We start from the raw sequence: 25,508 nt of genomic DNA, 5'->3' as shown, positions 1-25,508 counted from the left end.
GGCTGACCCTAAATGGCTTCTTTCCCTTAGTTCTGGAGTAGAGCCCCTGTGCAGGAGCCCTTCTGTGCCCCTCCCTGGGGTGGGCTGGGAGCAGGGAGGGGTGAAGGCATAGGTTCAGGTCTTTCCTGTTCTCCCGGCAGTCCAAGTGACCAGCCACTGGAGGCCAGAGGCTGGAGGTGGGGTGAGACAGGACCAGCCCCTAAGCCTGGTGAGGCCTGATCAAGCGCCGTGGCAGTCATGGCGCTCCCGCGGAGGCAGCCTCGCCCTCGGTCCCTGCTTCTCCTGGTACTTACGTGGCTCCCCCAGAGCCCAAGTCTAGGTGAGTGGAACTCCTTCAATGGACGCCCTTAACCAAACCTGAGGTCCTGGGGTTCTGGGAACCCATTTCACCTCCTGGACTGGGAGAAGTCGGGGAAGGGAGGGGGAGCTCCACAGAACTACCTACCCCGCTTATCTCATTCTCACCTTTGTCCTCCACAGCTATAGACCTGATCCCCTACACGCCGCAGATAACAGCCTGGGGCCTGGGAGGGAAGGTCACAGCCACTACGTTCTCCCTCGAGCAGCCCCGGTGCGTCTTTGATGAGTACGTCTCAGCTAATGACACCATCTGGCTAGTGGTGGCTTTTAGCAACGGTGCGTGCTGAGGGACTTGGGGTCTTGGGGTGAGGGCACCACGGGCTGAGAGCAAATACCCGAGGTTCTGGGTGGATGGCTATATTGACTCGTCTCTGGATGTGGGGCTCAGGGCTGTAGACTGGCCAGGGTGGGCAAAACCAGTCGTCTGGGGTCAACAGGGACTGCCTCCTCTTCCTCCTCCTTTTCTCTCTCTCTCTCTCTCTCTCTCTCTCTCTCTCTCTCTCTCTCTCTCTCTCTCTCCTCTCCCTCCCTCCCTCCCTCTCTCTCTCTCTCTCTCTCTCTCCTCTTATGAGGCAGGGTCTCCTGTAGCCCAGAAGGCCTTAAACTTCTGAGCCTGCTGCCTCTGCCTTCCAGTCTTTGGGACGGTTAGCATGCACAGCCATGCCCAGTTCATGTGGTACCGGGTATAGAGGCCAGGGTTTATGCATTGCTAGGCGATACTCTACCGCCCTGAGTGGGTTTTTGTTTTGTTTTTTGTTTTTGAGACAGGGTTTCTCTGTATAGCCCTGACTGTCCTGGAACTCATTCTGTAGACCTCAAACTCAGAAATCCGCCTGCCTCTGCCTCCCAGAGTGCTGGGATTACAGGCGTGCGCCACCGCCGCCCGGCGTTTTTTTTTTTTTTTTTCTTCTTCCACACTGAGTGTTAAATCACAGCTTGTCTTTTGAGACACTGGTCATTTTCAGACAGTGCTTCTCAACCTTCCTAATGCTGACACCCTTTAGTACAGTTCTTGGTGACTCCCCCAACCACAAAACTATTTCATTGCTACTTCATAACTGTAATTTTGCTACCACTATGAATTGCAATGTAAATATCTCATATACAACCCTGGATTATTGGAGCCCCTTCCCCAGTAGGGGGTCGTGACCCACATCTTGAGAACCGCTGCCCTAAGCTAGTCTCATTATATCACCTGGGATAATCAGGCCAAGCCCTCTGCATATCGCTTCCTGGGACGGAAACGGACCTCTGCTCTCTATTCCTTTAAAATACTCGTTTTGCATTTGTTATTTATTGTATGTAGCGGTCCTGACGCAATTCAGAGGACCGCTTGAGGGAGTCAGTTCTCTCCTTCCATCATGTGGGTCCTGGGATCAAACCCAGGTCGTCAGATTTGGCTGAAAGCGCCTTTAACCACGGAGCCATCACACCATTCAGCTTATTAATATACTTAACACAGCCACTGCCCTGGCCCCTTGCTCTTGCTCCATCTGTCCCTTTTTCCTCCAGCCTCCAGGGACTTTGAGAACCCACAGACCGCTGCTAAGATCCCGACCTTCCCACAGCTGCTGACTGACGGCTACTATATGACATTACCCCTGTCCCTGGATCAGCTGCCATGTGAGGACCTGACCGGTGGCAGTGGAGGTGTCGCTGTGCTTCGGGTGGGCAATGACTTCGGCTGTAACCAGCGACCCTATTGCAATGCTCCCCTTCCCGGCCAGGGCCCTTACAGGTGGGTTGTGAGGAGCCCCTGCTCTGGGATTGGGTGTCTTCAGGGAGGGAGGTGGGACTTCCTGGACTAAGATTCAGACCCTGCCCTCTTCTTCTGAATGATGGACAGCTATAGCTCCACCCCCTTCTTAGCTGGAGTTTCCTTTCTTTGCATAGTGAGGCTATCAAAAACACCTTTCATTAAGTTGATCATAGTGTGTCCAGTCAGCGCTCTGGGGACAGAGGTAGAAGGATCATTGAGTTCAAGGCCAGCTGCAGGTACGTAGTGAGTTTGAGACAAGCGACTGCTTAAGACCTTGTTAAAACAAAAGATCGGCTGGCTGGGGTTGTAGCTCAGTTGGAAGGTGTTTAGTCTACGCCTATGAAGCCCTCGGTTCCATCCCAGCACCATACAAACCAAGAGTAGTGTGCAGGCCTGTAATCCCAGCACTCAAGAGGTGAGACAACAGGAAACCCAGGAGTACAGGTTATACTCAGCTGCATATTGAATTCGAGGCTAGCCTGGGCTACATGAGACAATTATCTCAAAAAAAAAAAAAAACAGACAAAAAACAACCAACCAAACAACAGCAACACAACCCAGAGAGTCTTTTTTAGATGTGTTCTAACTAGTCTCAAGCAGATCTGACAGAATTCCCAATCCTTAGTGCAGATGAAGAAAGCAAGGCCTGCTGTGCTAGAATTCAAACAAGGTTCTCCTCAGTGTCCATCACGGCATGACGAGCCCAGGTGCTCTCAGAGACGCCATACCGGGAGCGCAGACTGCAGGGTGAGATCTCCCCAGGCTCCTTATCCCTGCTGGCAACAGCATCTTCCTCACAGCTGTTCTGCCCCGCCCCCTTCCCATCAGCCACTAGTGCTGGCTTCCCTCCATCGGTCAGTTCTCTTCCCAGCGCTCCCACCCCTGAGAGATAGCACAGTGCCAACCAAGTCTTCCCTCCCTGCTCTCCAGGCTCTCAGGGCTCCCAACAGGCCCTGACCACACCCTGAACCCCACCCACCTGTCTTTGCCAGGGCTCATAATTTAAAGCCCACTCTCTTCTCAAAATATCTGGCCTTACAAACTCCATAGACCTGAACTTCTATTGTTTTGCTGGTATTGAGCCCAAGAGTTTGTGCCTTCTAGGCAGGGGCTCTACCAATGAGCCATGCCCCCCCAGCCCCTCCCTGGGGGATTCTAGGCAGGGGCTCTACCACTGAACCACGCCCCCAGTTCCTCCCTGGGGGATTCTAGGCAGGTGCTCTACCACTGAGCCACGCCCCCAGCCCCTCCCTGGGGGATTCTAGGCAGGGGCTCTCCCACTGAGCCACACCCCCAGCTCCTCCCTGGGGGATTCTAGGCAGGGCCTCTCCCTCTGAGCTATATCCTCAACACTTTTACCTTTGATTTTGAGACAAGGTCTCACAAAGTCGCCAGGCAGCCACTGAACTTACAGTTCTCTTCCCACACCCTAAGGAGTACCTAGGATATCAGGCCTGTGCCGCCACGCCCACTTAAGACATCTGAGTCTCACTCTTGTCCCCATTGCTTTCCTGTCTCTTCAGTGTGAAGTTCCTTGTGATGGATGCTGGCGCCCCACCCAAGGCCGAGACGAAGTGGTCCAATCCCATTCATCTCCACCGAGGTACTGCTGGGTGACGGATCTAAGACTGACTCAACTCAGACCCGAGACTCTTGCTGAAGGGTGGGTGGGACCTGGGTCAGCCACATCACAATGGCACCAAACTTTTTTCCTTAGTACTAGGTGTTGGGTCTTATGCACATCAGGGAAGTACTGTACCACACCAATCCATCGCTGTACCCCCTCCCTGGGGGATTCTAGGCAGGGTCTCTACCACTGAGCCACACCCCCAGCCCCTCCCTGGGGGATTCTAGGCAGGGGCTCTACCACTGAGCCACGCCCCCAGCCCCTCCCTGAGGGATTCTAGGCAGGGCCTCTACCACTGAGCCACGCCCCCAGCCCCTCCCTGGGGGATTCTAGGCCCTCCCTCAGGGATTCTAGGCAGGGGCTCTACACAGAACTATAACCCCAGGCCTCTTTTTAAAACTTTACATATTGAGATAGGGGCTATGTTGACCAAGCTAACTTTGAATCTCCCCTGTAGCCCAGGATGACCTGTAATTTGAGATTCCCTGCCCCATCCTCCCAAGTAACAGATTACAGGTTTGCCTGACCTATTCCATCTTGACGGCTATCAAGCCTTGCTTGGGTGCCCAGCCCCAGCCTCATTCAGCCCCAGGTCCCCTCTACCGTGTGCAGGGAGAAGGACCCAAGCATCCCCAGAGGCCATGTTGGGGGTGGCACTTGCATCAGAGTCAGGCTACCAAGGTAATTAGGTAAGGTGACAGATGACTGTCATCCAAAGGCCTTCAATTCCAGGCTGTAGGGAGCAAGATGGTGACAAGGTGAACCCTGATGTCTGCCTGGCGTGTGAGGGCCTGTGGTAGGGGCCTGGAGGGATGGTCTAGACGGTGGGTCCAGTGTAGAAGAAGCAGCAATGGCTGGTCCAGGCGGGTGGACATGGGCAAGGCAGGGTGGCTGGCTCAGGAGGCTCTCTGGGGTCGTGGGGCAGCCAAGCCTTGGAGAACGCTGAGCTTGAATGACAAGCGACCGTCAGCCTTGGGGTGGATAGACAACCTCTGAATGGTTCCTACGTGTGCAGGAAAGGACCCCAGCTCCATTGACACGTGGCCGGGTCGTCGGAGCGGCTGCATGATCGTCATAACGTCCATCCTTTCTACCCTGGCTGGCCTTCTGCTCCTGGCCTTCCTGGCAGCCTCCACCACGCGTTTGTAAGTGATGGCGGGCGACACCCTGCCGCGCCTCTTCCCTGCCTGGATCCCTAGATCCCGAAAGCTTCTCCCGAGAGTACTGCAGTTCTGAGCCGGCTGATGCCACTCTGCCTCTGTCACCTCGGGGGCAGGAGATACTACAGTAGCTTGTCGGAAGACAGGGCTAGGATTCTTCCCCCGGGCTGGGGGGAGGGCGCTTGGGGGGGCTCTGGGGGGGACAGTTTAGGAAGTAAAGTGCTCCCTGCACAGACAAGGACCCGAGCTTGAATCCCCAGCACTCAACACAATCCAGATGTGGTTGTGTGTGTCTGACTCATGCAGCCCTCTCTAGGAGGAATCCCTAGAGTCTGTGGTCAGCCGGTCAATAACGGTTTCAGTTAGCCAGGCAGTGGTGGCACACGCCTTTAATCTCAGCTCTTGGGAGGCAGAGGCAGGCAGATTTCTGAGTTCGAGGCCAGCCTGGTCTGCAGAGTGAGTTTCAGGACAGCCAGGGCTACACAGAGAAACCCTGTCTTGAAAGACAAAAAAAAAAAAAAAAAAAAAAAAAAAAAGTTTTCAATTAAAGATCCTGTCTCAAAAAGGTAAGAAAGGGTTGGCAGGATGGCTCAGTGGGTAGTGGGTAAAGACTCTAGCCACCAAGACTGACGACCTGAGTTTGATGGCAGGGACCCACATGGTGGAAGGAGGGAACTGTCTCCTGCCCATCGTCCTATGTCCTCCCTGCACACACCGTGACAACCTCACACACAGATAATTTTTTTTCCTTAGAAGTAAGGTATAGTGACAGAGGATGACACCCAACTCAACCCCTGGTCTCCACACAGGCACGTGTGTGTGCCCCCCCACGTACACACATATACATATACACACATATACACATATACATACAGATACACACACACACGTACATGTACACACATATACATACAGATACACACACACGTACATGTACACACATACATATACACACATATACATACAAACACACACACGTACATGTACACACATATACATATACACACATATACACATATACATACAAACACACACGTACATATACACACATATACATATACACACATATACACATATACATACAAACATACACGTACATGTACACACATATACATATACACACATATACACATATACATACAAACATACACGTACATGTACACACATATACACATATACATACATACAAACACACACACACACACACACCTGTACCCATACACCTATGCACTACCTATTTCACGTACCAAATAAAAAGGAGGCCAGACCAGGCGGTAGTGGTGCACGCCTGTAATCCCAGCACTCTGGGAGGCAGAGGCAGGCGGATTTCTGAGTTCGAGGCCAGCCTGGTTTACAGAGGGAGTTCCAGGACAGCCACGGCTACACAGAGAAACCCTGTCTCGAAAAACCAAATCCAAATCCAAAAAAAAAAAAAAAAAAAAAGGAGGCCAGGTGAGGGGACAGGCTGAGGTGAGAGTATTCTGGGAAGGGACGCAGCTCTAACATGGCGGCCTCTGGTTAGGGATGTAATGTGCCTTTCCTTTCTCTTTTCTCTCCTGCAGCTCCAGCCTGTGGTGGCCTGAGGAAGCCCCTGAGCAGCTGCGGATTGGCTCCTTCATGGGAAAACGTTACCTGACTCACCACATCCCCCCCAGCGAGGCCGCCACACTGCCGGTGGGCTGCGAGCCTGGCCTGGACCCCCTGCCCAGTCTCAGCCCGTAGCCTGGTCTCTGGGGCTTGGGCCTCGGGTGAGGGGCCAGAGAGCGGGGTACACAGGTCCGGGGATGGGGGTGGGGGTCTTCTATCTGCCTGGCTGTTGTATCGTCTGCTCTGGTTCTGTCCCTCACTCTGTAAGTGCGTTTGCAGATGGTCAGGGTCAGCCTTGAGTTTACCTAACCTCCTTCATGTAAGCCTAGAAGAGGTGGCCGCTTCATCCTCACCTTAGCCAGAGTTCAGAGAACCCGGGAGTAGACAGGCGACACAAGGCTGTGATTCCCGCACTTAGGGGGGGTTGAGGTAGGAGGGTCGAGTGCTCTAGGCTAGTATGGGCTGTATAACAAGGGCCTGCCTCAAACAAATCAAAACAAAACAAAAACACACAACCCAGGAGGCAGCCTTGTTGGGCAGTTAGTAGGTTGGGCCCATCACGATGCGTAGGAGGCTCTGGCCACCTTTTGTCCGACCCAGCAACCAGAGATGGGGTGCAATTGCAGAAATACCACTGTTGTCCCCTCGCTCTTTCAGAGGATGGGTCTCACCAGTGGACCAGTTAGAGAGTGTAATTGGTAGCGATAGTTCGGCTACCTATCCCAGCCCCTGTGCACACGGAGAGATACTTCTGCGCACTTCACTGCCCGTTCAGCATCATTGATTAGGTACCGACCATAAGTACCACATAAGTACGACATAAGTACGACATAAGTACCACATGGTGTCAGACACGGCCTCGGGCAAAGCTGGTTGTGACTTTGGAGGACTCTGCCTTGCTTTGAATCGCAGACTGACACCTGTCCAGACGTGGGATCTGTTGGGGAGATGCCATGCCCTCAAACTGACCTTAGGGTCACATTCAGTGACTGTAGCGGACTCTTTGAGACCCACAATACACACAAAGATCAAAGGAAAAGAGCTCTAGGACGAAGCCAGTGGTTCCTGCCATCACCACGCGGGGGCGCCCTGCGCATGCACTCTGGTTTTCTGCTCCATTTGCATTCCTGTCCTCTCAGGAGTCAGGGAAGAATGTATTTCTGGCTCATCCGGGCCAAGCCCGCAGAGCTACCAAGTTCTCTTTAATGGCGACCTTGTGGCACATTGACTTGCCTGTCCGGACTGTTTAGCCACCCTACCCCATGTCCCACGGGGCTTGTCTGATCAAGCTCTTCCGAAGTTAATGAATGTTCCTACGGCAGGAGTGTTGCTCAGGCTAGCTCCACGACAGGAGCATGTGGTGGTTGGCGCTCTGGCGCTGCCTCTTATGGGTCCCTTGATTGCCGCCAGTTCGTGCTTTTGGGATAACAGAAGCCTGCTCACGTTTCAGGATCGAGCGGCCACAGCGACTCTCCCTCGCGCACAGGCCTCAGCCGCAGATCTTTATCAAGTCAATGAACCTCTGCCTCTGAGTCCTAGTCCCCATCATCCACGCGAACCCCCAGCATCCGGGTGACCCCTGGAGGTGTGGACAGAAGCTGCACCCAGCCAAATGCTCCAGTGGCCAGAGAAACACTGTGAGGGGCAACTTTTGGAATTGGGCCAGATGCGAGCCCAGGGCCCTGTGGACCAGGAGGGGGCTAGCCTCCCCTAGGGTTGGGCGAGAGATCCGCCCCCCTCCCCCCAGCTTGTCCCTGCACCCGGCCCTGTTTCCATGGACCGTTGGTATTTGCTGAGTTAAAAGATGAATAGCTGGCCTGTGAGATGCCATCGAGTCAGCTGATAAGGAGTTGTTCCCACGTGGGAGGAGAGAACCGGCTCTGGCAAGTTGTCTTCTGACTCTGACCTCTCCAAAAATAAGGCTCGCGTGCTCCCCACCCCACCCCGCATCCTCTGCATCCCCTCACCTGCCAATACATGATAAGTAACCGACTTTCACTTTGAAGGTGTGTGAATAAAGTCTCTCAGGGCTCAAGGATCAGCTAGACTCTGAGCCTGGCGCCTTGTGCCTTGCTGTACTTTTGCAGTCTGTGGTAGTTGCCGCCATTACCACACGGGGGCGCAAGTGTGCTTTTGCAATCTCTACAAAGTAGAGACTAGAAAGAAAATGGGAGAAGGCAGGCTAGGTTGTGCATGCAGGGTGGAGGGAGGGATAGGATGGGGGTTAGAGGGAGAGTGGCGGGGGAGAGTGGAAGCAAGGGGGGGGGGGGTGTCAGTTGAGGCCCTGAGGCTGGAGAACTACTGTGATATTTTTAAAAAGTTACTGTGGTTTTTGAGGCCACCACTCTGGAGATGGCTTGGGAAGCTGACCAATCCGGAGTGTGCAAGATCATTCTAACATATACGGTCTGAGGCTCTGCCTCAAAAACACAAAATTAAACGCACACACGCACACACACACACACACACACACACACACACGAGACTGGAGATCTTTATACACCAAAAACCAGGGAGAGTTCTAGCAGATTCCCAGAAAAGGGAGTTCTGGAGGGGACACATCCGTAAGTGCTTGTTTGTGTGTGTGTGTGTTGAGACAGGATACTGATGTGTTAGCTCACTAGGTCTTGAACTCTGCCGGGCGGTGGTGGCACACGCCTGTAATCCCAGCACTCTGGGAGGCAGAGGCAGGCGGATTTCTGAGTTCAAGGCCAGCCTGGTCTACAAAGTGAGTTCCAGGATAGCCAGGGCTATACAGAGAAACCCTGTCTCGAAAAATCCAAAAAAAAAAAAAAAAAAAAAAAAAAACCAAAAAAAAACACAAAAAACAAAAACAAAAACCTAGGTCTTGAACTCTCCATGCTCCCTCCTTAACTTCTAGAGTGACAGATATGCAGGACATGTGCCTGGGGACGTCTCCTCCCCACCCCAATAGAAATAACGCAGCCTTCTTAAAAAAAAAAAAAGGTGTTTCTTAAAAAAGATTTGTTTTGTGTGTGTGAGTGTTTTGCCTGCGTGTAGGTGCATGCATTGCTGCCCACAGAGGTCAGAAGAGGAGGTGCTTCGCTGGAACTGGGTTTACGGACAGTTGTGAGCCACTGTGTGGGTACCGGGAATTGAACCAGCGTCCTCTGCAAGAGCACTCAGTGCTCCTGACCGCTGAGCCGGCGCTGCAGTCCAGAGACTTGTTTTTAGTCATTGTTCAAGTTTCATGAAGGTGATGCTGCCAGGACTCAGACACCACAGTGGGATGACATAGAGGGATGAACTAAATACCAAAGGAAAACATGGGCCTGTCCGAGAGGCTGCAGAGATGGAGGTCCGCAGTACTGGCAGCCCGCGTCAGCCGTGAGAGCGTTGATTTAACAGCAGCCGGCGGGGTGGTACAAGGGTGTTGGTAAATTCCTAATGTCTCATGCGATAGATTCCAGTTTCAGGCCATCTGGAGGCCATTGTCGGAAGCCGCACATTGTCCACCGCCTGCCCTGGGCTATGCTGGTTGAGGTGTCAAAGAATCCGGTGGTGCCATCCACCCTGATGGGACATTTTGCCCCAGAGTTCCACACAACAAGAACACTAGACATCTTGGGATGAGTCTCTAGCACCAACCAGGTTCTAAAGAGGTGTTTGACTTTATTTGGACATAGCGGGACAATGTCTTACTATGTAGCCCTGGCTGGCCTGGAACTCACTATGTAGACCAGGCTAGCTTTCAACTCAGAGATCCCTAAATGCCCTTGCCTCTTGAATGCTGGGATTAAAGGTGTGGATCACTTAATTTTGTTCTCTTCTTGAGACAGGGTCCTGCTATGTAACCCAGGCTGGCTGCCAACCTGTGATTTTCCTGCCTCCACCTCCCAAGTGTTAGGATTACAAGTATTAGCCACCACACCCAGTGGGAAGAACTTTATCTATTTATTATTATTCTACTGTGCTGCTGGGGGCTATACTCGGGGTCCCCCTACATGCTAGGCAAATGCTCTTCCGCTGAGCCACATCCCCAGCCCTTTACTGGGGGGGGGGGGATTCTAGGCAGAGGCTCTAACCACTGAGCAACACCTTCAGTTTCTCACTGGGGGATTGATTCTAGGCAGGTACTTTACTACTGAGCTATGCCCCTAGTGCCAAGAACATTTTATTAACTGCTCCTCAGGGAACCCATATAAGGAAATGCCATGCCACCCACTGGCCCATAAACTCATGGTTCATCAGTCAAAAACAAGTTCTTTGTGAAAAAGGAAAAACATCCAGGATGGGGGTGGGGGAGGCGGGGAGGGGGCGGCGGTGACTGCACCGTGACTCATCTGTCAGCAGAGCAGAGCTGTTAGAACACAGGGTGGGAACAGACCTCAGGCAATTTCCTCCCTCCTTCTCTCCTCGCCCGAAAAGGCCCTTGCTGCTGCGTCCTGGGGAAACACATCCAGCCCCCCAGAACCTACCTGGGGAAATAGAGAACCAACTCCTAAAAGTAGTCCTCTGACCTGCACACACATGCTAGGCATGTGCACAGCCCCGCCCTCCAGCACACACATGATAAAAATGCAATAAAAGCTGTCTTAGGGACTGGAGAGAAAATACCTCAGTGGATGAGAAAACCGGCCGCTCCAAAGGACCCCGATTTGACTCCTAGCACCCGCAGAGTGACTCACATGCATCTCTAACCCCAGTTCCGGGGCCTCTGATGCCTTCTCCTGACCTCCCTCCCTAGGCACCTGGTGCACACACGGTGCGCATGCGTACATTCAGGTAAAACGCACCATTCTCATAGAATGAGATAATAAATCTAAAGCTGCTTTTGAAGACGTGTTTATATTTTTACTGCATTCTGGCATCGGGGAGGTTAAAGAGAGAGATTATTTCAAATTTTAGGTCAGCCTGGGCTGTAGAATAAAACCCCGTTGAAGGAAAGAAGAAAGAAAGAAAGAAAGAAAGAAAGAAAGAAAGAAAGAAAGAAAGAAAGAAAGAAAGAAAGAAAGAAAGAAAGAAAGAAAGAAAGAAAGAAAGAAAGAAAGAAAGAAAGAAAGAAAGGCACATGAATGTGTGCTGTAGAGGTTTAGAGGTCAGAGGTCAGACAGGGTTAGTTAGAAAAGCCAGAGCTCCTGAGCCCCATCCCCGACCCTGCACCTCCCTTCCACAGCCCCCCCACCCCGCTCGTCCCAGCCTATATGTCTCTGAGTCCTGTGGAGAGCCTTGGGAGCAAGACAGGAACCCACGCCATCTCTCTATGCCTCATTTGCTCTGCCCATCTCTCCTGGCCTCAGTTTCCCCTCTGAGAGGTGAACATTCAACCCAGAAGATGCCCGGCGCCCTTTGGTGTCTCATCCTGCACTCTTGGCCTCCCGAAACGCCATTCCTCTTGAGTGACCCAGGCCAGAGGACCCAGGAGAAAGAAAAGAATGCGTTGCCCTGACAACCAGTCTTCTGCTTGCCTCCGGTCCAATCAGGGACCGCGAGGAATGCCCATTAATCACGCCGGCCTCTCCCTTTCCCTCTCCACCCCTCTCCCCCAAGCTCCTCGATGAAAATAAAGCAAGTTCCTCAACGTATTTCACAGAGCCACGGGGCTCGGCCCCCTCAGTCCCTGTGCCTGGAACCCCGCCTGTGTCTCCATTCCTAAGCCATGGAGTCAGCGGAGGAGCCCTTGGGAGGAACGCGGAGGGGACTGTGCTCCAGACGTCTCTGACACCTTTTCCTGAGCCCCGCGCCCCGGACTAGACATGGTTGGAAGTAGCTTAGAAAGTCCAGTGCTAGGAACAGTCACCATGAGCCGCAGTGGGACCGCAAGGGAGGCACGTGACCCAGCATGGCGGACGGACGGGGCACAAAGAGGCTTCCTGGAGGTGGCACCACCCAAGCCGGAGCCGGAGCCGGGGATTTTTAGGGAGGGTTGAAGGAGGAGAGGAGGGGGTGAGGGGTCATTGCTGCTTCTGTGAGGAGCTCAGCCAGCGAGGTGTCCAGAAAGTGAGCCTGGGGTCTGAGGTCAGCTGTTAAGAGCGCCCTCTGCTCTCGCAGAGGGTCTGAGTTCCATCCCCAAACCCACATGTAGTGGCTGACAACTGTAACTCCAGCTCCGTGATAATCCGACGTCTCTGGCCTCCAAGGGCCCCTGCACATAGGCACACATAGACGCCCACAGCCCCCGACACGGACACGGACAGAGTAAAAAGCAAACAAAAATCTTCTTTTTCCCCCTGGCTGTCCCGGAACTCACTCTGTAGACCAGGCTGTCCTCGAACTCAGAAATCTGCCTGCCTCTGTCTCCCAAGTGCCGGGATTAAAGGCATGCGCCACCACTGCCCGGCTAAGATTTATTTATTTGTTTTATGTCTCTATCTCCAGACACCCCAGAAGAGGGCGTCAGATCTCATCACAGATGGTTGTGAGCCACCATGTGGTTGCTGGGAGTTGAACTCGGAGCCTCTAGAAGAGCAGTCGGTGCTCTTAACCGCTGAGCCATCTCTCCAGCTCCAACAAAAATTTGAAAACAAACAAACAAGAGTAATCTAGGTAGGCGAGAGAGCCTGGGACAAGGCCTGAAGCTACCCCAAGTATTTGGGCAAGATGTGAAATCTTCCATGTGTGGTGGGGCTGCTTAGATTAAAGAAGACTAATAGAAGAATTAATAAAAGAGGAAAGCAAGCTGGGCTTGAAGGCTCATGTTCATAATCTCAGCACTTGGGAGGCTGAGGCAAGAGTCTGAGGCTAGCCTGGGCTACAGTGGAAGCTGAATGTTGTTGTCGTGTTGTTTGTTTTAGTCCATCACCTTTTGGGGTAAAGGCATGGTTTAACAGAGAACATCTGGCTAGAATCTACAAATGAAGGGCTAGGGTGTGCTCAGAAGCACAGCTCTTACTTGGAATCCCCCAGTGAGGGGCTGGGGGTGTGGCTCAGTGGTAGAGCCCCTGTCTAGAATCCCCCAGGGAGGGGCTGGGGGCGTGGCTCAGTGGCAGAGTCCCTGAGTTCAGTCCTCAGCTTTGCAAAAAATTAATTAATTAATTAATTAATTAAGCATTTGATAAGAAGCAGAAAGACATAAGTTAAGAAGGTGGGTTGCACTGCTCCTTGGGAATCAGTGTTTCCCAGGGTGCACCCAACCTGGCTGCTCCTAGGGTGCTCCTGGGTGACCAGTCAGACTTAGGCTCCACCCTCTGTCCTCTGGCAACATTTCAGTTTCGAGCCACTCAAGTTTCAGTACAGAGGGCCCCACGACTTCAGAGAAACTTTGAATCACAGAGCCTGTTAATGGTTTGAAAATGAAATGTTCCCAACTCAGTCCGGTGACTCTGTTAGAGAAGTTGTGGGATTTGTAGGAGGTGAGACTTCACCAGAGGAAGCAGTTCCCTGGTGCAAGCTTTGAAGGGAACAACTTGGCCCTACTTCCAGTCCTCTGTAGCTCAATAGCCCAGGCTGACTTCGAACTAGAGTCAATTCTCCTGTCGCAGACTCCTGTGATTTATAGGTGTAAGTATGAGATGACAAAACAGGGCCCCGCTTTAGTGGTTTTCCAAGACAGGGTTTCTCTGTGTAGCCCTGGCTGTCCTGCGACTTGCTCTGTAGACCAGGCTGGGTCTCAGACTCACAGAGATCCACCTATCTCTGCCTCTCAAGTGCTGGGATTAAAAGCATGTGCCACTACCACATTAAATTTTTAAAGAGACTTTTTTTTTTAATGAATGTTGTGTCTGAATGTATCTGTGTGCCACATCATACCTGGTGCCTGCAGAGTCGAGCATTGGATCCCCTGGAATTAGAGATGGTTGTGAACCATCACTTGGGTGCTAGGAATTGAACCTGGATCCTCTATAAAAGCAATAAGTACTCTTAACTGGTGAGCCATCTCTAAATCATCACGCCTTAGGCTAAACTGGAATTTCCCATGTAGTCCAAGAAGGCCTCAACCTGGGAGAGATGAGATTTCAAGTCTGTGCCATCATGCCTAGATTTTTCTTTATTTATTTTGTTGTTGTTGTTGTTTTTTAAGATTTATTTATTTATTTATTGTTATATGTAAGTACACTGTAGCTGTCTTCTGACACACCAGAAGAGGGCATCTGATTTCATTACAAATGGTTGTGAGCCACCATGTGGTTGCTGGGATTTGAACTCAGGACCTTCGGAAGAGCAGTTAGTGTTCTTACCCACTGAGCCATCTCTCCAGCCCCTTGTTGTTGTTGTTTTATAGCTTTTGATTATATTTGGCACACTGGAGAGGGAACCCAAAGTTACTCTCTCATACCCATCAATGGGAGATTCTAGGCAGGGCCTCTACTACTGAGCCACGCCCCCAGCTCCTCCCTGGGGGATTCTAGGCAGGAGTTCTACCACTGAGCCACGCCCCCAGCCCCTCACTGGGGGATTCTAGGCAGGGGCTCTACCACTGAGCCACGCCCCCAGCCCTCACTAGGGAATTCTAGGCAGGGCTCTACCACTGAGCCACGCCCCCAGCCCCTCACTGTGGGTTGTAGGTGTAGATGTTTCCTGCTGAGCCTAATGAGAAAGCACTTTCTAGTTTTGGTGGTGGATGCAGGAAGCTCTCCTGGGCCTGCTCGTCATGAGAGACACACAGTACAACTGGCAGGGTTTGAACCATCTTGTAGTAGAAAGACTCAAGATCTGAGTGAGGTCAGGGAACATTGCCCACTTGACAAAGGCTTCGAGTAAGGGGCACCACATACTTGGTTATTTTTTCTCTCTGGGCCCAACAAAGCCTTTAGCTCTCTCTCTTTGGCAGGTGCGAGGCAAGCTGGGTCAACCCTTGGAGGCACACAGTTCTGCTGTGTACCTCCTGAGACTGCGGGTGTGGCGGTTGCCATGGAGCCTCGTCTTTGTTTGGTCCAGAGTTGGGCAAGTCTTGGGAGTGTAACTATTTAACTTGTATGAGGAGGTAACAAGTGGGGAGCCCCACCTACCTTATGAGTCACCCCCGGAGGTACACAGTAAGAAAGGTCAAAGGGTTAGACTATTCCCTGGGACTTGGTTTGGTAACTCCTTGGCCTCTTTGGGGATCCGGGACCCACTGTCCTCACTGGTTCTCACTGGTGCTTGGTGCTTCTGGGACCCAGAAGGGAAGGTGTCATGGAATTCTGGTCACTTCCCTGATGCTGTAAAATAAAAATGGCAGTCCCAGGCCTGAGTCAAACACACTGAACAGAGAAGTTTCCACATTATCAGTTATTGGACAAATCTATTTGCGAGATCTGAGACCCAGCACCGGGGAGAAACTGAGGGAACTAACCTAGCCTGGCCTTTGCCCTCGGTTTAGTGGAGAGAGTCAGCTACTGTGTTGGAGTCTAATCTGAAATGTCCCCCACAGGCTCATGGCTGAAGTGCGTGGTCCGAGCTGGTGGCACTATTTGGGATAGAGTGGAGGTGGGGTCTAGCTGCAGACATAGGTCACTAGAGGTGGGTCTTCAAAGGTTCTCTGTCCCGAGCCCTTTCTGCTTCCTGGTTCACCATGATGTGAACAACCTTCCTGCATCTTCCCACTGCTAGGAACTGAGGTGCTCCCACCATGCCTGGTGGGGGGAGAGAACAGACTCTAGAGTGAACCCCTTGTGCCTCCATACATGCAATGTGGGTGTGTGCATGTGGACTGTGTGTGCGAGTCTGTACACAGACACAGAGACACATACAGATACATACACAGAGACAGACACACACAGACATACACAGAGACACATACACAGACACACACAGACATGCACATAGAGACACACACAAATACACAGATACACACAGACATAGACACACAGAGACACACGCAGATAAAGACACACAGAGATACACACAGACACACACACAGAGACACATAGAGACACACACAGACACATACACAGACACACAGAGACACACAGATAAGCACACACAGAAATATACACACAGAGGCCGGGCATGGTGGCGCAGGCCTGTAATCCCAGCACTTGGGAGGCAGAGGCAGGCGGATTTCTGAGTTGGAGGCTAGCCTGGTCTACAGAGTGAGTTCCAGGACATCCAGGGCTATACAGAGAAATCCTGTCTCGAAAAAACCAAAAAAAAAAAAAAAAAAAGAAAGAAAGAAAGAAAGAAATACACACACACACACAGACACACAAACACTAAGTAAAAAAAATATGTAAAGGCCAGATACAGCAGTGCACATCTGTAATCCCAGCACTTCTAGGCTTAAATGGGGAATGGGGGAACCGAAGAAACATCCAGAAGTTCATGGTCCAGTTAGCCTGGAGTGTGACACCAAAACAGAAACAAGAAAGATCCGGGTTAACAAGGTGGGAGTTGCTGGGCGGTGGTGGCTCACACCTTTAATCCCAGCACTCTGGGAGGCAGAGGCAGGCGGATTTCTAAGTTCAAGGCCAGCCTGGTCTACAGAGTGAGTTCCAGGACAACCAGAGCTACACAGAGAAACCATGTCTCTAAAAAACCAAATAAAACAAAACAAAACAAAATAAAACAAAACAAACCCAAAAACCCAAGGTGGGAGTTAGGAGCACTACACAAATGCCTTAACACCTTAACATACACATATGCCCCCCCCACACACATTATACTTATGCACGAACAAAGGTAGATAATTAATAGACACAGAAATAAGAAAAGGGCGTCTGTTGCTTTAAGTTCTGGGGTCATCTGTTCTGCTGCTCGGCAACTGATGTTACAATGGCGTCTGCTGAGCTGCCTAGAGTGGATGCCAGCCGGGCAGTGGGCAGAAGCGGGAGATGGGAGCAGGAAAGGAAATAAATGAATTATGTGCCTTGAACCAGACGTGGAATGGAAGCCAGCAGCTCACCAAGTGCTGAGAGAGCGGGCGGGGCTGCTTCCTGGACCCGGGAGGGCGAGAGTCTCTGCTGGAGCTGTCTTCTCCTCTGCATTAGGCATGAGGCTGGCCCTGCCCCGTTCTAGAGAGGAGGGCAAGAACAGGCTTTTGCAAGGAGTGCCTTCCCCATTTTATTTTATTTTATTATTTTATTTTATTTTTGTTGTTTGTTTTGTTGCTGTTGTTTTGATTGTTTGAAAATTACTTATTTATTTTCTTTTACCTGAGTACACTGTACCTGTCTTCAGACACACCAGAAAACAGGGTGTCAGATCCCATTACAGATGGTTGTGAGCCACCAAGTGGTTGCTGGGATTTGAACTCAGGACCTCTGGAAGAGCAGTCAGTGCTCTTATCTGCTAAGCCATCTCTCCAGCCCTTGATGGTTTTTGTTTTTTGGTCCCCACTCCTTAGACACGGTTTCTCTGTGTAGCCCTGGCTACTCTGGGACTCACTTTGTAGACCAGGCTGGCCTTAAACTCACAGAGATCCACCTGCCTCTGCCTCCCAAGTGCTGGGATTAAAGGTGTGCACCACAGCCCATCTTTGTTTTTTAGACAGGGTGTACTGTAGCCCAGGCTGACTAGGAAGCTACTGTGAATTCCTGCTCATTCCCCTGCCTCCACCTGCCGAATGCCAGAATTATCCCTGTGAAGCACTCGCTGTATCTGACTTTCAGTTCTTACGACTTCTTTCAACTTCTGAGGCAGAGAGGGGGAGAGAAAGAGGGAGAGAGAGAGATTTTGTAGGTGTGTGTGATCTGTGAGTGTGTATGTGTGTGTATGAAAGTATGTATATCACAAACAAGTACACACATATATTTGTGATGCCAGGGAAGGAACTCAGAGCCACATACATGCCAGGAAAGAATTCTACCATTGAGCTACATCTAAGCCTCTGTCTGTCTGTCTGTCTGTCTGCACTTCTACTTATCATCTATCTATAACTACATATCTATCTATTAGCCTATTATCCATCATCAACCTATCATTTTGATTTGATTTGCTAGCTGTGGCAGAGTTCTCCTGTAACCCCAGCAATCAGGAAAGAGCACCAAGAGTTCAGGGTCATCCTTGGCTATATCCTGAGTTTGAAGGCAGTTTAGGGACTCTGGCTGAAGAGAGAGATAGACAAGAGAGAGAGAAAGAGACAGAGAGACAGAGAGACAGAGAGGGACAGAGAGACAGAGAGGGACAGAGAGACAGAGAGACAGAAAGACAGAGAGAGACCGAGACAGAGAGAAACAGAGAGAGAAGACAGAGAGACAAAGAGACAGAGAGAGACAGAGAGATACAGAGACAGAGACAGAGAGAATGCCAACAGTAAAGCTTTGCCGCCCAGCCTGGGTGATGTCGGAGGGACACCTTCCTTCTGTGTGCCTTGTCTAGCAGGTGAAGGGACTCCGTCCCTCACAAGGGGACTGTGAGGTGCTCTAGTGGCCAGGACCCAGGACTGCAAGGCAGGACCTTTAGTGGGGCTGACCACACCCGAACAGCCTGCTCCAGACCTGGCCCCTCCCAGCCCAGGCCCTCTTGGAGTGGGTGCAGGTGTCCTGACTTGTCTCCCTTGTCGGTCTGTTCTTTTCGGACCCATCCCTAGTGATGCTGAATCCCCCAGAGCCTATAGCCTCAGCCCCTGAACCTGTCCAACCAGTTTTAGGGGAGGAGGGGGCACCCCAAAGTAGCAGCGTCTGAGCAGCTGCACAGTTGCCGGACCTGAAGGAAGGACAGCAGCCGGACGCTCAGCCCGGCCATGGGGCTCCACCTGACACAGTCCCCTGCTGCTGACGCCCCTGTTGTCGCTGGTGACTTGTGTCCAGCCTGGGACAGGTCTGGGTGAGTGAGGTGGGGTGTGGGGCGTACCCCCACATACGGACCCTCTGTGGGATGGAGCACTTCCTTTGGTGCTTGGGTGCCTCCTGACCCTCTCACTTGGTTGTAGACTGGGTTCAAGACAGGATCTAGCCACTCCACAGCCCCTCCCCACAGGGCATCTCGCCTAAAGATTCCTTAATTTTGGATCTGGTAAGAAGGCTCAGCTGCTAATGACACTTGCTGTCAAGCCGGATGACCAGAATTGGAGCCCCAGGATATGCACACGGTGGGGAACTAACTCCTGAAAATTGTGCTCTGACCTGTGGCATACATAGGTATGTCAACACACACACACACACACACACACACACACACACACACACACACACACAGAGAGAGAGAGAGAGAGAGACAGACAGACAGACAGACAGACAGACAGACAAAGAGGTGGGGGAAATAATTAATTAAGTTATTAATGAGATGTGATGGACAATGTGAATGTGAATTTGTCTTTTTTTGGTTTTTATTTATTTATTTATCTATTTATTTATTTATTTTGGTTTTTTCCCAGACACTACCTGCTGACAACGTGAATTCTTTTTTTTTCTTTTCTTTTTTTAAATTTGTTTATTTATTATATGTGAGAACACTGTAGCTGTCTTCAGACACTCCAGAAAAGAGTGTGAGATCTCATTACAGAGAGATGAGATCGATGGTTGTAAACCACCATGTGGTTGCTGGGACTTGAACTCATGACCTTTGGAAGAGCAGTCAGTGCTCTTAACTACTGAGCCATCTCTCCAGCCCCGACAACGTGTATTCTTAATTCCCCCACTGATCTGGGCTTTGGAGACAGTCTAGTCCTCCCCTTTGGTTGAGGCTGGACAGCGTTACTCAGCCTCTCTTTCTACCCTCCCCAGAGAGCATTAACTACGCCCCCCAGCTCCTCAGCGCCACCCTGGAGGGGAGACTCACACAATCCACCTTCACGCTGGAGCAACCCCTGGGCCAATTTGAGAATGTCAACCTCTCTGACCCAGACCCCATCTGGCTGGTGGTGGCTCATAGTAATGGTGAGCGCGTGTTTGCTTTCTCTCTGTGAACCGGGCAAGCAGGGCTGGGGTGTCGAAGGGGGCGCTGGGAAGTAGGTACCTTGGCGGATGTGGCTAGGAGAGGCTGTCAGGCCTACTAGGATGGGACATGTGGTTCTGCCCACGTGCTGGCTGACCCTCAGTGCCACCCCCAGCCGCCCAGAACTTCACCGCCCCACGGAAGGTAGAAGACAAGCACGCCCCTGCCAACTTTGACCGCAATGGCTACTACCTCACGCTGAGGGCCAGCCGGGTACACTACAAGGACGGCCAGACTGACGGGCAGCTCCGCGTCCTCCGTGTTGGGAATGACAACAACTGCTCCTTGGAGTCCCAGGGCTGTAACTCTCCATTGCCAGGGCCAGGCCCCTACAGGTGAGCCGGGAAGCCAAGGGGGGCGGGGGGGGCAGTGATTGGGGTGGGGATGGGGTTGGGGGGGGGCGGGGGATACCCCCCCACTGGCACAGACAAGAGACCTGGGCAGCTACAGGGTGGTTTGTTGAGGTCAAGTGGGATGGCTGGGTTCCCTAGTCTTTCTCCTCCCTCCCTCCCTCCCTTCCTCCCTCCCTCCCTCCCTCCCTTCCTCCCTCCCTTCCTTATTTATGTTCGCAGTGCTAGGGATGGAACCTGGTCCCTGGAAAGGCTAGTACACTCCCAGCCTCTCACTGGGGGATTTGGGGCAGGTCCTTACATAGTTCTTCTTTTATATTTATTTTTATTATTTTAGATATATGGGTATTTTGCCTACATGTATGTCTGTGTACCACATGTGTGCTATCACAGGAGGTGGTGAGTCTCCATGTGGATGCTAGGAATCGAACGTGGGTCTTTTGCAATAATTCCTAGTGCTCTTAAACACTGAGCCCTCTTTCTTTCTTAAAGAAAGAAAGAAAGAAAGAAAGAAAGAAAGAAAGAGAGAGAGAAAAGGGAAATGATTTATTATATTGTTCGTTCTGCTTGTGTGTGTGTGTGTGTGTGTGTGTGTGTGCGCGCGCGTGTGTGGGTTTGGAACTAGAGTGAGTTGAGCTATCCTACATGTCTGCAATATGTCCTGTTAACTGATGAACATCTCGCCAGCTTCCTGACATCTTTTTAAAGTAGCAATCCCCCAGCTCAACGCCCATGTGCCAAGAGTGGTCCTGACCATGCAAACGGATTATCGGTACTCCAGACCAGGCATTCATAGGTGGAGACTAGGCTTGGTCTCCTGTCTTCCCTCACTAGATGTTTGTATCGAGTGATCTAACACACACACACACACACATACACACACACACACACAGAGGCTTAATGGAAGCAAAGACTAAGCCGGGGCAGTGGTGGCGCACGCCTTTAATCCCAGCACTTGGGAGGCAGAGGCAGGTGGGTTTTTGAGTTCGAGGCCAGCCTGGTCTACAGAGTGAGTTCCAGGACAGCCAGGGCTACACAGAGAAACTCTGTCTTGAAAAAAAAAAAAACAAAACCCAAACAAAAAAACCCCAACCCCCTCAAACCCCCCAAAAAAAGAAAAGAAAGAAAGAAAGAAATTATGAAAGTGAAGGCTACTGTAAAAGAATCACACAGCTTCAATAGGTCACAAAGGACAGGTCTCCAGGCACCAAAGTCTGAGGGTTTCAGGACCATGGGGAGTCCCTGCCATCAATACTCATCTCCCGCTCAGAGTGAAGTTCCTGGCTATGAGTGACAAGGGCCCCGTGGCTGAGACGATGTGGTCCAAGGAGATTTACCTGCAGCAAGGTATGGGGACGTAAGAACTCAGAAATAATGTGTGGGGGTGGGGGTGGGGGTGGGGACATCATGGGGCTGGGGACAGTAGGTCTCCCCCTATAGGTCTCCCCCTCTCAAGAAGCACAGCCTCACCCCGCTCTCTGCAAATATCCCTGCCCTAGTCTGCCCCTCATGGTTCGCAGGTGTCCCAGTTTGAGCGTCGGATGGTTGATCTGGAAGCTGCCCAAAGGCGCCCTCTTGGGTTAAATAGCTTCTTTCCTGTTTGCCTGTGCAGCCCAGACATTCCAAGAAGCTCCAGGGTCCCAGAGCAAGGGCACTGTGGTCATCATTGCCTTCCTATCAATCCTACTGGCCATCCTGCTTGCAGTCTTCCTCGTGCTGGTCCTATCTGCTTGGTGAGTGCACTGGGCTGGGGCTGCCTTGCCTCCCGACAGTAGCCTTGGTCGCTTCTTGCTGCCGCCGTTTGATGAAGTCGGTTCCCCTGAAGGCTGGGCGGGGTTGACTAAAGCCCTTCTCCCTGGTCCCCATCAAAGGCCTGGTTTCCCAGCGGTCGCCGCTTGCCCCCTCGCGGCCATAACTGGAACTGTAAGCAGGTAGTCAGAAAACACTCCCAGCAGCGAGGCGGGGCAGGTAGAGAGGTGAATTTTAGTGGAACCCACTACAGGCTTTTGCTTTGACATTTTAGGCAGAGTTGAAGTACCAGGGGCTGACACAAAACTTCCAGAAGAAAAGACACCCCACGCCTGTAGGGATTTGAAGAGGCATCTCTCTGAGGGTGGGGCAGGCATGTGGGGATGTATTGGGCCAGCAGAGGTGTCAGGCAGATGACCGGGGCTGTGTCTCACTGCTGGGAACCGGCAATGGAGTGTAATCAAGGGAGACTTGGCTATGATAACCTTTCAAACAGTGGTTCACAACGTGTGTGTCGAGGTCCCTTTGAGGGTGGATGACCCTTCCACAGGGGTTACATATCAGATAGCCTACGTATCAGATGTTTACATTAGCAAAATTACAGTTATGATGTAGCAAGGAAAATGATTTTCAGGTTGGGGTCACAATATGAGGAATTGAATTAAAGGGTCTCCGCATTAGGAAGGTTGGGAACCCCTGGTTTAGAGGATCCCTGGGTTTAGGGTGGGACAGGGCATTAAGAGGGTATTCCTGGAGCTATTAAAGTCAAAGCTGGCAGCCCTAACGAACCCGGCTCAACCACCCATCCTAGACAAGCTAATTAGGCAAACAGGTAGCGATGAGAAGCAGAGGCTGGAAAGATGGCTCAGTGGTTAGGAGCATCAGCTACACTTAGCCTGAGTTCAGTTCCCAGCACCCTTCTCTGACCACTCACAACTACCTGTAACTCCAGCGCCACAGGGATCCAATGCCTCTGGCCTCAACACCCATGTGTGCGCGCGCGCGCGCGCGCGCGCGCGCGCGCACACACACACACACACACACACATTTCAAAATAATGGAATAAAAGAAATTAAAAAAACAGTCAAAGGCAGGAAAAGGAGATATATTCAAGTGACCACGTGGGAAAGAGGAACAGAGAGACCCAACGACTCTCTAAGTCTATCTTTAGGATCCTGACAATGCCGTGACGTAAGGTTTAGGTTTAAGTGTTGCTGAGCGGTCCTGGGGGATGTGTGGCCCGGCCATCACTGACCAGCGATCGTTGGCTTCTGCTAGTCCTCTCTGGCTAGCACGAGGCTCCCGCCTTTTTTTCCCCCACCATGAGATTCCTGGGGATTTTCTTGGGATCCATGTTTACTCTCTGGAAGGCCAAGGGAGGGGCATGAGTGTCCCTGGGATGGGGGAGGCTGGGTTGGTAGGGTACTTGTTTTTTTATAAAGGCACCCCAGTACTGCTTAAAACAGATGTGCATGGCACTGCCATTGATCCCTGCACTTAAGAGGTTAGAGACAGGAGGATTGATAATTTAAGGCCATCCCCAGTCACATGAGGAGTTGAAGGGCCGTCTGGGCTAAATAAGACCCTGTCTTTAAAAAAAAAAAATGAATGTCTTCATTCTTTTCAGTACAGTTACTTACACAGGGACAGGGAAAGCCAGACATGATGTCAGAGGCCCTGAATCCCAGCACTGGAGAGGCAGAGTCAGCAGGACCCTATGAAGTTCAAGGCCAGCCTGGTCTACAAAGCAAGTCCCAAGCCAGCCAAGGTTACCCAATGAGACCTTGTCTCAAAAAACCAAAACAAACAGAAAATCTCACAAAAGGACAGAAGGGGCAGCTGATTTGTAATGTTTTTATTTTTGTGTGTTACACTTGATTTATGCATACACCACAGCATTCATGCACCGTAGCATGCATAATACACCACAGTATGCACACACCACGGCATTCATGCACTGCAGCATGCACGCACAGAATGCACACACCACGGCATTCATGCACTGCAGCATGCACGCACCACAGCGTGCATACATCATAGAATGCACACACCACAGCATTCATGCACCGCAGCATGCTTGTGGAAGTCAGAGGACAACTCTTTGGAATTGGTTCTTTCTTTTGACTATGTGGGACCCAGGGATCGAACTCAAGTCCTCAGGGTTGGTAGCAAGCACCTTCACTCACTGAACAATCTCATTGGCCCACATGTGCTCCTTGACATGCCCCCCCCCCATATAATAATAATAACAACAACAACAACAATAGTGATCACAATAACAATACTAATAACTTTAAGATTTATTTATTTATTTATATGAGTACACTGTAAGGTGTACTGATGGTTGTGGGCCATAATGTGGTTGCTGGGAGTTTTGAATTCAGGACCTCTGCTTGCTCTGGTCGGCCCTGCTTGCTCCGGCTTAAAGACTTATTTATCCTTATATCTAAGAACGCTGTTGCTGTCTTCAGACACCCCAGAAGAGGGCATCAGATTTCATTACGGATGGTTGTGAGCCACCATGTGGTAGCTGAGAATTGAACTCGGGACCTCTGGAAGAGAGCTCTTAACCGCTGAGCTATCTCTCCAGCCCAATGACTTTAAAGGATCTTATTTAACCTCTGCTGTGGTTTTCTAGAGCGTCAAACCATTGCACAAGGGATATGGAAACTGAGCTGACCGAACTGTATTCATGAAAGAGAGCTCAGTTATTCCTCTAAACTCCCGCACGCATCAGGTCGGCCCCTGGAACCCACACAGGAGCAGACACAGAGTTAGGGCCCTTCACTGACCCGGCTCTCCCCCTTTCTCTCCCGGAACCTTCCGAAGCTGCTGGAGCTCTTCCGTGTCCAGCCCAGAGGAGCAAGTGCGCATGCGACGATATCACACGCACCACATGGGCAGCCTCCGAGCCGAGCGGAGCTCCTGAGAGTTTCCGAGGGCTTTCTCCAGGGGCCAAGGTGCTGTGCCTGAGCGGGAGTGGGGGTGGCTACCCGGAAGCTTCTGGAACTCCAGGGAAAGGTTTTCAGTTCAAAGCTTGGACTACGCAGTCTTTATCAGAAATAAATGTCCCGAATGCCTTTGCGCTTTATCTCTCATATACCTGGGTTCATCTCCCTCCCTCACCTCTGACGTTCTTTTCAGTGTGTGTGTTTATTTTA

At 51.4% G+C, this 25,508-nt stretch overlaps 2 protein-coding genes across 2 annotated transcripts; both read left to right on the top strand.

Moving 5' to 3' along the window:
* The first annotated feature begins 25 nt into the window (after positions 1–25).
* On the top strand, positions 26–8,571 carry Upk3b (uroplakin 3B). Its single transcript, XM_052168373.1, has 7 exons — positions 26–319; positions 481–636; positions 1,873–2,098; positions 3,643–3,722; positions 4,762–4,891; positions 6,469–6,654; positions 7,944–8,571. Exons 1-6 carry the CDS (start codon positions 238–240, stop codon positions 6,626–6,628), a joined length of 834 nt encoding a protein of 277 aa, XP_052024333.1. The 5' UTR covers positions 26–237; the 3' UTR covers positions 6,629–6,654; positions 7,944–8,571.
* Positions 8,572–9,780: 1,209 nt separating this feature from the next.
* Positions 9,781–25,276, top strand: LOC127672495 (uroplakin-3b-like protein 1). The gene is made up of 7 exons (XM_052167634.1): positions 9,781–9,890; positions 19,077–19,138; positions 20,038–20,190; positions 20,364–20,583; positions 21,869–21,945; positions 22,211–22,331; positions 25,177–25,276. Exons 1-7 carry the CDS (start codon positions 9,781–9,783, stop codon positions 25,274–25,276), a joined length of 843 nt encoding a protein of 280 aa, XP_052023594.1.
* The last annotated feature ends 232 nt before the right edge of the window (positions 25,277–25,508 follow it).

The sequence above is a fragment of the Apodemus sylvaticus genome, chromosome 22, assembly GCF_947179515.1.
Source record: "Apodemus sylvaticus chromosome 22, mApoSyl1.1, whole genome shotgun sequence".
In the NCBI taxonomy this organism is placed as follows: Eukaryota; Metazoa; Chordata; class Mammalia; order Rodentia; family Muridae; genus Apodemus; species Apodemus sylvaticus.
The sequence above is the reverse complement of the archived record's forward strand: the minus strand, read 5'-3'. Positions and strand labels throughout refer to the sequence as shown.